This window comes from Phaethon aethereus (assembly GCF_964289735.1).
Source record: "Phaethon aethereus genome assembly, chromosome: 17".
NCBI classification, from domain to species: domain Eukaryota; kingdom Metazoa; phylum Chordata; class Aves; order Phaethontiformes; family Phaethontidae; genus Phaethon; species Phaethon aethereus.
In genome coordinates, this window is record NC_138593.1 from 10,697,028 (window position 1) to 10,710,268 (window position 13,241).

General features: G+C 37.5%; 1 protein-coding gene across 1 annotated transcript in view; it reads left to right on the top strand.

Moving 5' to 3' along the window:
• Positions 1–13,241, top strand: part of CABIN1 (calcineurin binding protein 1) — a gene marked incomplete at both ends in the record, with an annotated part of 120,477 nt that overhangs the window by 30,787 nt on the left and 76,449 nt on the right. Inside the window, 4 exons of the mRNA XM_082007744.1 lie at positions 4–265; positions 2,381–2,641; positions 3,299–3,450; positions 4,003–4,181. Of these exons, the coding sequence (XP_081863870.1) occupies positions 4–265; positions 2,381–2,641; positions 3,299–3,450; positions 4,003–4,181 (854 nt within the window). The remainder of the gene's footprint in view (positions 1–3; positions 266–2,380; positions 2,642–3,298; positions 3,451–4,002; positions 4,182–13,241) is intronic.

The window sequence follows — 13,241 nt, forward strand, 5'->3', positions numbered from 1 at the left end:
TAGGTTTGATTCGTGGGCTGGCATGGCTCTGGCTCGAGCAAGTCGTATTCAGGACAAGTTGAACTCTAATGAATTGAAAAGCGATGGCCCAATCTGGAAGCACTCTACTCCAGTCTTGAATTGCTTCAAGCGAGCCCTAGAGATTGACAGCTCTAATCTCTCCTTGTGGATAGAATACGGCACCATTTCCTATGCCCTACATTCTTTTGCATCCCGACAGCTTAAGCAGTGGAAATCAGAACTCCCCCCTGAAGTTGTGCAGCAGGTGGGATCTAACTGAGAGTAGTATGAAATTTTAAATATTTTAAGAATTAAGAAAATATTTTTCTAACATAATAACTTTTTAAATTAAATATTTACATGCTGTATACCACATATTAGATTGTGTGGTTACTTATGTTGGAAATTCTAATACTAATTAGTATAAGCTGCTGGGGTCAAGCGGTATTTAAAGAGTTGGTTTTTTTCCTTTTTCCTATGTAAAATTAGTTTGAGCCTGATCTTTGAACTAACTTTTGAAGGTGACACAAAATTATTGTAACCTTCTGGAAAGGGGAATTATATTTACCTTACCTTTCTGTAAATGTCATACAATGTTTCCCGGAAAAGGTGAAATATATACATATGTAAATAGTGAAAAGATCAGGAACTACTCTGATATCTGTGTCCGTATGTCATTTCTTGTATCTAAAGACATCTTCCCCCTTTTCTATGTTTCTAGACTATTTACTTAAACAAAAGATCAAAATGAGGAGATTTGATAGAATTTTCATAGAAAAAGTTGTTGTAAATTCCTTAGCTCTTTAACTGTGATGATGATGAAGAAGTTAGAGTGGTTTTAAAGTTTATTGCTAAGTCAAAATGAGGAATTCAAAATACTCTCTGACAGTGGTAAGAGTTGCTAGGGGAAATGTTTTGTCTGTCCTTTTGGACCAGTAAACTCTATTTCTGATTTAACTGTATTCTGACTTACAAATATTATGTAGTCCACAAGTGGAAGCAGAATGAAAAAAAGAAGTGCTGCTCCTGACCATCTGCTGTAATTTGTAAACTTTTAGTGTTTGAACTGTAGAGAAAGGTGTTGGGAACATCCTTTGTTTCCAGGAGAACATATATACAGCAAGGTGATGGGTCTTGCATCTGAGCTGCCTGTATAGAACATATTAACATTGCACCTTCCCATAGACAGTTACACAGTATTTGACCCTCTAAGAAAAAAGATGATGTAATATGCATATTAAAGGAGAACAAATGGTTTATTTGAATGTCATTTGAAATGACAACTAACAATAGAGTTTTCTTTCTGAGGGTTATTACATCCAAGAGCTCAAAAACTAACTACTCAGAAAATGAATTTATTATATTTTATGCCTTTGATCTATCAAAATCTACTGTCTTGCAGCCTTTCGGCTATGAGGGGCTTGCTGAAGAATTCCAGGCTTAATGCTGGAGTTATTTTGTGTTATCAGATAAAGGGTACTATGCAGAGCAGCCATCTTAAGTTGTGGATTAAATCAGAATGTTTCTTTAGGACTACTTGAATCTTCCTTTTTTAAAGTGACTATATTAAAGATGCATCATTTACTAAGAAAAGCTCTATTATAATGAAAGATAAATTACAACAATGTAATTTCCCTTCCAGAGATATGTCTCTTCAAGAATGTGTTTCTCTTCTCCTTACAAAATATTTAGGAAAGGAAAGGCTATGTTATAGTTCTTGAAGTGCCGCAAGTGCTTAGGATACTGTTATAGCCCAACAATTTAAATATAAAAACCTCTTTTTCAAAGAGAGAAAACTACATTAATGCATCTTTTGACTTAGTTTTTATGTGATTTTTTATTAGCATTTAATTAATTCATGCTGCTGGTTTTAATTTCTTTGTGGGGGGGCGGTGAGAGTATTCTTGACATATTTGGCCCGAAATTAAGATGCATTGCAAGCAAGATGAAATACATTTCTTTGCGAATGATAGTGGTCTGTAGTGGCTCTAGTAGACTTTAGTTGCAGAACAAAACAAATTTTTCTTCTTTGAAGAGTTAAGATAATTAGAGCTCTGAAAAAGTGGTAAAATTTTTGTAGGCATGTATATTGGTTTGTTATTTTTCAGATTTATATTTATACACATATTCTTACCCTTCTGTCTTGTTTTGGTTATTTGTGTCAGCAGTTACTGGAATGAACAAAAATCTATTTATAAACACATTTTGTGGGTCGTCAGGATGTATTTGATCACTTGGATATGTTCTATGTCTTTTAGGTTGAAAGTGTTTTAAATGATGTACCTTGTTTATGCACTTACATATGCAGGAATGTATTTTTAGAATTTTTCATCCCAGCCACAGTGAATTAATGTATTCTCAACACTTTGTTCGATCACAGATGGAAGAGCGTCGAGACACTATGTTGGAGACAGCCAAATTGTGTTTTACGTCAGCATCTCGCTGTGAGGGAGATGGCGATGAAGAGGAGTGGCTTATTCACTACATGCTGGGAAAGATTGCAGAGAAGCAGAAACAGCCTCCTGTTGTCTATCTGCTTCATTACAAACAGGCAGGTCATTACCTGCATGAGGAGGCTGCCCGATATCCAAAGAAGATTCACTACCATAATCCACCAGAACTTGCCATGGAAGCGTTGGAGGTAAAAGAAAGTTAAATACATTGGCTTGAAAACCTTGTTCTCTACAGGTAATGGACTCCCAGTTATTATTAGGCATATGTACATGGTGCTCTGCATCTGGGAACATTTAGAAGACTAACTTGGAGAATAAAATGGAGTGTGTTATTCAGGCTGGTTTTGTTTTAAAGACAGTTTACATGTACAGTCTCAGTATTGGATAGACAAGCAGAAATTCCACTTCTAGATTTTGCTGCACACAGTTCATTAGTCAGTTTTTATCAAAATCAAACAGGGATAGGTTTCACAAGTGTCTCATACTTGTGAAAGCATAAGTTCATGCATGAGTTGGAATAGTGGCTGTAACACCTTTGCTTTCACTGCGATGTCTGGTAAAAATGGTGGATCTAGAACATACCCAGTGATGACTTGCTTCCAAGGAGACCAGATCTGCTTTCACTGTTGTATTCCATAGGCTGCAGTTATACAATTTTTACAGTATTCAGATCGTGTAATTTATAAACAACTTTCAAAGGCAGGAAAAGTGCCATTCAGGTAAGTTTAGGTAACAGATGACTGTCTTATATTAACTCCTGTGGTTTCTACAAAGAAGAGACTATTTGTAATAGGTTGCAGAGCTATGAATTCTCTACTGACCAAATGGATTTCGGTGTTTTCTAGGTATACTTTCGACTTCATGCTTCCATTTTGAAACTTGTGGGGAAACCAGACTCTGGAATAGATGCAGAGATACTAGTTAGTTTCATGAAAGAAGCTTCTGAGGGACCATTTGCCAGGGGTGAGGAGAAGAACACCCCAAAAGTTGCAGAAAAGTGAGTAATTTCCAGGAGTATCCTTTGAAACATACTTAGAAACTACTGTATAATAGAAGCTGAATGAAATACAAACAAAAGTAAGTGATGAGAATTAATTCTAATGTTTGCAGTTTTCAGGTATCATGAGCAGTAAGATTATACGCTACTCTGACACCTTCTCAATAATTGGCACAGTGTAGATGGGAAGGGAACAAAATAGAACCATTTTGATCTTGTGATCCATTTTGAAGCCGTTTTTATTTATTAATAAAATTGATTTTTTTAAAAAAGCAACTATTAACAAATGCAAAACAAATGGCCTTTTTTTTAAAGGATAAGAGACTTTAGTCCTCATAACTTGTGTCATTAACAACTACAAAATAAAGAATGTTTTACTATTGACCAGTGACAGGGGAGGAATATAACCTGTACTAAAAATCCATTATTTAGAATTTATTAGAAAGATTTGATGGCTCTATTGGAAATGTTGTAAGAACATGTAGTCTCCTTTTGGTTTTTGTGTATGTTCCTAGTATGTTTACATTTAATTTTTTTTCTTGCCTCTCTCAGGGAAAAAGCTTGCATGATTGATGAAGACTCTCACTCTTCAGCTGGAACAGTGCCGGGCCCTGGGACTTCCCTCCCCTCATCCTCTGGTCCAGGTCTGACATCCCCACCTTACACAGCCACTCCAGTTGACCACGATTACGTCAAATGTAAAAAACCCCGTCAGCAGGCAACGCCGGACGGTACAGTCCCTGTTCTCAATACTGGCAGCACAGGGAGGTGCTCTAATCATGGGGGGTTTGACCAGGAATGATCAAACTGCTCATTTCAAGGAGGGTGATGGGTCTGTGGTAACACGGGCAATATTGAAGCTCATTACCTTTATAAATTCAGTGCTTTAAATAGAATCAATGTACAATCAATTTAAATACAAAATTCAAAGTTGTCATCTGCCACCTATCACTTAGTCAAAATGGGAATGTCGATAGAAGGAGTATGTAGCTAACTGCATTTTCAGTGATTTTTCTTTTTTTTTTTTTTTTTTCCCCCTTCCCCCTCAAGAGCTAAATATCTGTCTGAGCTTATTAGGAGAGATATGGGTTCAGTCTTTAGAAGACTGGACACTATTTCAGTGCCTGTGTGAAATGACCAGGTGAAAATTTGAACTGTGGCTGAAACAAGACGAATTGTTAAAATGGCAAAACAAAACAGTATTATCCTTTTTTGAAGGAGGCAGGTGGCAACTGTTTTGAATATATTGTGTATCAGCACGAAGTGACTCGCATGACAGTCCAGTAGACTTCATCTTTTAATTTTTCTTTATCATTTACAATGACTGGTTAGCAGCTCATCTCTATAGAATATATAGTGATATAATAAATAATTGGCTTAGAAATGCAGAAGGTAGGGTGCTATCACCATGTTATTGAAGATCTTGCAATATACATATATAGTAGAAATTAAGTTTCTGTTTAAGTAACCTGCCATTATTATTTGGCTAGTACTATTATTTTGATTCTACTCTTCCAGCCATTTGTTTATCCATCTGGATCTATGACTATCACACTCAAGACTTCTTGAGTAAAATATCTGCAATATATAGCATAATGTTGATAGAATGTGTCAGGCCCCACAGAAATGCTCTGCTTGATACGAATTTATTTCTGGAGGGTGGGCTGCTTCCTATTGTCATTTCCTGAAGAATGATAATTTGTAAATTTGTTGACATAGTTTTGAAACAAATGTTCATATGCCAGGAAACTCTGCAAGGTGAATTTATTCCTTTTCCCCATCAAATAATTCCTGATGAAACTGACAGAAGATCCTTCATCTCTTTCACTAAATTGAATAGAAAAATGTTCATTTTATTCATGCTGACATTTCAATCAGTAGTAAATCAGTGGGTTGTTTTGATACCATGTGTAGCATGTTAGTGTGAATGGGTTATGTAGTGATCAAGCTCTTACGTTAGCCTTTTGATATCTTTTGACACAGCAAACAGAGGAGAGAGAAAATATTTAAGTATTTCCTAAATAATGTTCCCTGCAAGAAGCGATTCTGCCTAAGACTACATCTCTTAGGTCCTAAAGACTGTTGAAATGTTCTTGGGAGATACATAAGTTAGATAAATATTCCAGTATGTATTGTTAGTATATTGACTTGAAGATATTATGGGCTGTGGCATGCTAATTGCTTGATGGGAGCAAAGTTGGCTGCTTAGCAAGGCCTGAAGGTGCAAGCTAAGGAACGTCCATCTCTGCCAGGGCTGAAGTAGCAGTTCTCGGGTCTGCTAGCTTAGCCTAGCTAGGACTAAGCTTTGCTGCTGTCAAAGCAATTAAAAATGTCAGCCGCTGAAAGAAGTGGAGTTAGGGCGATCTTTAGGAAGGCTGTGTGTAACCATGACAAGTAGAATTGCAAAATGCTTCATCATTCATAATGTTTTGTAAGTTGCTGGCACAACTAAACTCTGGATCTGGATACAGCATATTGAAGAGCCACAGGAAACTGAAATATTTGCCTTGGGGCTGTTACAGATGGAAGGAGAGATAACAGGCTGAGCAATGCTCAGAAGTCTTCCATTTTTATATTATTACATATACTGTGCTTCTTTCCATGCGTTTGCATTTTACTTTTAATAAAATACATACTTTTGAAGTGAAATGCTCTTGCAATCTTACACGTAATCGCATCTGCATTTCCATTGTACCATTCCTAAAAATAGCAAGAAAATATCCATCACTTGACTACTCTTTAGATATTTTTTTTTTACTATTCTGTCAGCAAACACAACTTTATAATGTTGTTCACAGAATAAATAATTTGGCCTAAATTCAGCCTAGATACTTATTCTTTTTGAGACCTGATAGTACTCTTATTTACTTTTACTCTTGGATCGATGTTTTTGATCATCTATGACATAAACAAAATAAGAGTGTTATACAGTGTCTTACCTGCAAAGTTCTCTTCATGTGTTACCACAAGCAAACCTGCTAGTTGGGATCCCTGTCGTTGTTGACCTTTGAGACCTCTTTTGACCATTTTTGTGTGCTATGCTTCAAGAAAACATGACATATGAAGAAAAAGAGAAGGAATTGGGATGGTTTATCTATGAAGGAGAAGTATAAGGGGAGACATGACAGCAGTGTAACCTAAATAGTGTTGAAAGCTATACAACGAGTTAGAGGCAAAAACCCAGGATTTCCATGTTCATGGGAGACAGAACAGACGATATTAGACTTAAATTGGTATTTTCAATCTGGACATTAGAAAATAGTGTTAGAGTAGTATTAGGAAATACTATTTAGCAAAAAAAAAAAAAGTGAAACTCTATAATACGGTCCTGGTGACAGTATAACACTGCAACACTTCAGCGCTGGAAGTCTTTAAAAAGTAGTGATACAGCCATCTGCCAGGAATGATGGAAATGTAATTTATCCTGATGGAAAAAGGAATGGACTACATGAACTCTTGTGGTTCCTTCTGAGCCCTACTTTTTCTGTTAATTTTTTGTGGGGTTTTAGGTTGGTTTTTAGTTTTGGTTTTGTTTTTTTTTTAACAAAGTATCAAACAATGTGCCTTCTAGCACAGCAAATTACCTCATTACAAGCAGGAGAGAATTACTGTACAGCCAGACATCTTTTCTTCAAAATATTGGGACTCTGATCTTCAAGCATTCATCTGTAGATAGGTAAAGTTGTGGGGGCAAACTTATTTCAGATACATTATATTTAAAAGTGTCATTATAGTTCTGTAACTTTCCAGCATGTGTTGCTGGTGGAAAAAGACAACCAGGATATGCAGAAATCACTGTTAAATTTGAGAGAATCGTAAAGCTTTATATCCAGTGAATGCTGTTTCTAGTTTCTAGTCATATTTTAATGGAAATGGGAGAAAGGAACCAGTAAATATGGCTTGTAACACAACTAAACTTCTCTTTCCTCGTGGCAGCTGCTAGCATGTATCTCCTTCAAGGAGACAGAAGTATTGCTGAGTGGCAGCTGTTATTTGCTGGCTGACTAGCTGCTGTCGTGTGTAAAATAGGCAACTTCCTTTCCCTTTTCTTGTCCTTCCATTCAGCAACATCTTTTCCTTCCTTCTGTTAATCCTGTCTTTCCTGTCATCACCTCTGCCTCTTGCTGTTTTATAACCCTTCAAAATGAAAACCTGCATTTGATAGTAGGAGCTTGACGTTTAGACTCTTTTTTTAATTTTCCAAGAGCAAAGTAGGAAATAAGAAAAAAAAGGAATTCAGCAGGGACCAAGATTATCATCACTTGGGATGTCACCATATTTACACAGCTAAATAGCCAGTGTTATATACCAAAACAGACATGCTCATTGTCCTCCTTTATACAGGCTGAATGTATGTAGTCAGTAAAGACCAGTCACAGTAGAGACTTCAAGCAGTTTAAGTTTACCTCAATTTTGTGATAAGCATTAAAGTTAGTTCAGAAAGCAGTAAAAGGATTAAAAAAAAAAAATCTAAATGAGAAATCTGTGTCCCAAACAGTGGACTGAGAGATTGTTATGAGGTCTTTTTTGCTGTAATATGCCTTTGTTATGTTGATATCCAGTGTCATATTATTGTGGTCGTATGCAGATGATGTTTTCAGTATCCATTGCTATGGCAGTGTTAAAATGTCATATTGTTTAAGTCCTTCATCCACATCATGTAGTATGTTGTGTGTAGTTAGATGTAATTGTCCTTTTTTGTGTTTGTCTTTGCCTGATTGCTTTTGCAACCAATATTGCCCGTGCTGCCTCTAACCTTTATACAAATCTCTGTTCCCCAGGCATTCTCTTCCTGCTTTTACCTGTCACGGCTTGCTTTTAATAATTGGCAAAACCTGCATGATAAGCTCACTGGGAAAGGCTACTTGCTTCATGCTGTGAGAGAAGCCTCGCTTCATAGTTTGTTGGTCTGTAATTCTGCAAATGTTATGAAGATGCACAGTTTTTTGTAAACAGGGGTTCTCAACATCCTGATGAGACAAAGGTGATCTCTGAGAAACTTTTTGCACCACACTGCCACACATGCCAAACTCAATGAGCTTCTAAGATGGAGTGGGTATTTCTGTGCATAAAAAGAACATCCACATTGCATTTTGGAAGACTAAAATCTTACCCTTAAAAATTCTCTCTCCAGCAGTTTAAAATGAAATCTTTCAGTCTGCAGTACGTATCTGGCACATGGTACTGGATGTTCATGGGGGCTGCATACTGCACTACATGAATAATGAAGTAGATCCAGTTTATTGCAGTACGCTCCATTTTTACCTTTCCCCAGTTTAACTGCTCTCCGATAACTAAAAGTATCACACTGACACTTAGTGCGAGATGATGTAAAAAGGATTTGACTAAATAAATGGAACATTGATGAGATACTCTGTTGCTCTGCACTTGAAGACAGAAGAACAGCAATACAGGACTGCAAGTTACCAAATCACATTCAGTGTTTGTTGCAGCCAGATAAAACATAGATTCTCATCTTTGACTCATAAGAGAACTCCCTTTAAACATTCAGAGGACTTGCTGTCTTCAAGAAATTAATCTGCTCCCATGCAAATCTCTGCAATTCTTTCATTTTTAATAATGTGCAAGTGCCTTTTGATACAGAGCTGAATGTTGTCTTCCATTATGGATGGAATCTGTTTCAAGACTGAGAATTTTGTGATATATCATGTGTCTGACTACAGACTGATGAAGAAAAATGCTCATACGTAAAAGTAAAGAGGGAAGATACAGTGCCAGGCAGGCAGGACAAAGAGAGAGGGTCTGTACCTCCACAGCCTGTGAACAGCCCACCTTTATTGCATGAGACAGGATTTTTTTTTTTTAATAATATGTAGTTAGTTGTTCATAAGCTCTGAACTTTGCAGCGGGATTTTTCTTTACTGTAAATTGAATTTTAGCATATGTATATAGCTCTTTAGAAAAGCTTTCTGTGCCATTTTTTCTGATTTTTGACTTGTAGCTGATAGTTTATCACATTTCAGATACCTTCTTGTAGTAACTGGGCATACATTTTCCTTCATTTAAGACAGAAAAATACATCATTCAGAAAAAGTGAACTATACCCTGTTGGCTTTCTGAGCCTGTTACCTACCCCCACATGCAGATGTTTCAGAGGTCTTCTGCCTCGTCCTTTTAATTTCCAAAAAGTTTCAAAGGGTGGAGGGCAGACAACATGATTACTGAGCTGCATAGTAATTAATTGACAAAGGCAGAATATCTCATTTGTATTGGCACCATGAAGCTGTACTTCAGCTCCCCTGAGAATAAATTATGTAAGCTTGTACCGTGAGAGATGTTACCTCGTCAGCATACTTAGCAGTAGGAGCTCTGTCATTAGGATTGTATGTCTGCTAGTTCAGGTCACTTACATTTTTAACATATCACTGTCTCTTCCCCCCTTCAGGCCAATGAGTGAACACAGTTTAGGTAACAAGGCTTACGGCATATGGTCCACAGGGCTTATGGTGCATGTGGGAGAATGCTGGCACAGGGTAGTGGCTAGTGAAGTATTGAGCCTTTTTTTTCCTGTTGCATTTTAAAATTAAATCATCATTTAGATTCCCCAAAGTTTAAAACAACTTTTTACTGTTAATTGGTAGGCATGCAGGTGTTGTCACTGCTCCATTAGCATTCAGGCACAAGTGATGTGCTAATGACTTTTCCTGCTATGGAGGAATAGCGTGGAATAGGGATTTTTTTGAAGTCAACCTGGTAAACCTGTTTCATTCAGGATAAAATTAATCTTGAAATGCTCTTAAAACATAGAATTAAGTCAAATGGACTACAGATATTTTTCTAATATCCAAGACAGATGTGTTTCAGTAATGATAGTTACTTAATTATCCAAGTGACCGACAGGATGTCACTGTGATATAATAAAGGTTTTGGCAGTACCAGTGAACATACAAGTTCTTTCTTCCCAGTGACATCTATCCAATAATGATTAATATTTTTTTACTAATGCCTTGGAAAGTTAACAAGATTCTTCTTTTTGACCATTTTACATCTTCTATCCAGAGCTGCTCTTTTTCATCGTTGACAGAGTAGGTGATATAGTCTGACATAGAAATCCCTGAAATGTCACAAGTTGAGTACGTTATGAGGAATAAGTTAAAAAAAGAAAAAAAAAAAGAAATTTGCTCTGAAGTGCCATTTCCTTAAGCTTTAGAAATAAACATGAAATACTTTACATTAAATAGAGATTGCAGCTCATTAGGTGGTTTGAAATCTTCATAAAACTTAGGAGTGACGCAACAGGGTAATGAAAGAAAATATAATCATACTAAAGAGAGAATCTGGTATCAGAACATATTTTTCATAGTGGTTTTGTTGCAGTTACTTATGCACAATTTAGTAGACCTTTTTCCCTATTCTCTTCATTCCCACTACAGATGATAATTTTGGGACATTAATACCCAATTTTTTTTATCTTAGCTTTTGAAATAATAGGAAACATTACAGGAAGTGACCTCAAAAGAATAGTTAGTCCTTGATTTGTCATATGCTTATAACTGAAGGATCACTTCAGCTTTTTGGGAAAGCTTGCTTTATTGCTGTTGCCAGGTGGGAGAACTAAGAAAATACCTTAGGTAAACAAAATAACTCTTAAATTACACTGAGTTGCATTAAATTGTCTTTAATTATAGCAGAAACTTTTAAAAAGCACTAAATACTCTCCTTGGATTTGCATCTCTCAAAAGAACAGGTATCAATAGCAGTTGGGAGTTTGGAATTAATTCTCATGTTTCACAGAGTGCAGTGGTCTTTGGCATGTGGGTTGAGTAACACTAATGACTGTCTCAACTACAGTCAAATCTTATCAGATGAAGGAAAAGATTTATGACAATGAATGTAAAAATACATGCTGTGTGTCTGTCTAGTATATATAAGATATATTTGTGAGTTAGGCTAGAAAAGCATAGTATTTTCATGTATGAAAAATACGTAGGGTTTTTTTTTTTAAAGCTTAGAACCATAGAATAGTTTAGGTTGGAAAAGACCTTTAAGATCATCAAGTCCAACTGTTAATCTAGCACGGCCGAGTCCACCACTAAACCATGTCCTTAAGCACCACATCTACACGTCTTTTAAATACCTCCAGGGATGGTGACTCAACCACTTCCCTGGACAGCCTGGTCCAATGCTCGACAACCCTTTCTGTGAAGATATTTTTCCTAATATCCAATCTAAACCTCCCATGGTGCAACTTAAGGCCATTTCCTCTTGTCTTATCGCTTGTTACTTTGGAGAAGAGACCACTACTCACCTTGCTACAACCTCCTTTCAGGTGGTTGTAGAGAGCGATAAGGTCTGCTTTGAGCCTCCTTTTCTCCAGGCTAAACAACACCAGTTCCCTCAGCCACACCTCATAAGACTCATCCTCTAGACCCTTCACCAGCTTTGCTGCCCTTCTTTGGACATGCTCCAGCACGTCAATGTCTCTCTTGTGGTGAGGGGCCTAAAATTGAACACAGTATTTGAGGTGTGGTCTCACCAGTGCCGAGTACAGGGGCACGATCACTTCCCTACTCCTGCTGGCCACACTATTTCTGATACAGGCCAGGACGCTGTTGGCCTTCTTGGCCACCTGGGCACACTGCCGGCTCATGTTCAGCTGGCAGTCAGCCAACACCCCCAGGTCCTTTTCCACTGGGCAGCTTTCCAGCCACTATTCCCCAAGCCTGTAGTGTTGCATGGAGTTGTTGTGACCCAGGTGCAGGACCTGGCATTTGGCCTTGTTGAACCTCATACAGGTGGCCTCGGCCCTTCAAGTGGCCTGTCCAGAATGCTCTGTAGAGTCTTCCTAGCCTCAAGCAGATCAACAATCCTGTCCAACTTGGTCCATTTGCAAACTTACTGAGGGTGCATTTGATCCCCTCATCCAGATCATTGATAAAGAGATTAAACAGAACTGGCCCCAGTTCCACTGGGGAACACCACTTGTGACTGGCCGCCAACTGGCTTTAACTCTATGATATTGATATATACTATTGATCCCACCACGTTTTTATTGGGGATAAGCCCTAATTCCTCTGTGACCATTCTCAGGCGCTTCTGCGGTTTATGACACATCAATATCCCTTGTGTCTTTGCTGCATCATGGATCTCCATCCTCTACCTCCACTGAAACGGCTGACCGAAGGACCTCGCTAGCGCGCTGTCCGTCAGGCGCTGGCGTGCCTCCCCCAGGGTTATCTCTAGCAAGCCTGGCTTTATCCCGTTCCCACTTCAAAGCTAGTTTAAGCTCTTTCAGTGAGCCCTGCGGACTCCTGGGCAAAGATTCTTTGGTGCAGGTGCCATGAGTTCTGCACTACATACTGCAGCATTTAGGTATTGACAGAGTTTTTTTATTGTATTAAGGTACATCTTAGGTAACCTAACAAATAATAGCTATTTGTCTACTTGGCCTTGAAAACCTCCAGCGATTCTGTAAGTTCTCTATGTAATTTTTTAACTGTATGTAATAATTGAGCTAGAGATTAGGGAAAAAAAAAGGCAGTTTTCTTGCTGCAATTAAAACCTATTGCCTCTTGCTCTGTACTTAGTGAATATGAAGAGCAATTACTCTATTTGTATTTTCGTTAATTGTATGTATTTGGAAATTCTCCCTCATGTTTTTGAAGATAAATAAGTCCAATTCTCCGAATGTTTTTCTTATATGCCATCTCATTAATCACTCATCATTTTTTTTCCTCTCCTCTGAATTCATTCTAGTTATTCAGTGTATTTTGTAAAATGTAGGTCCCAAATACAGACACCATAATTAAGCTTAATTTTCATTAGTGCTC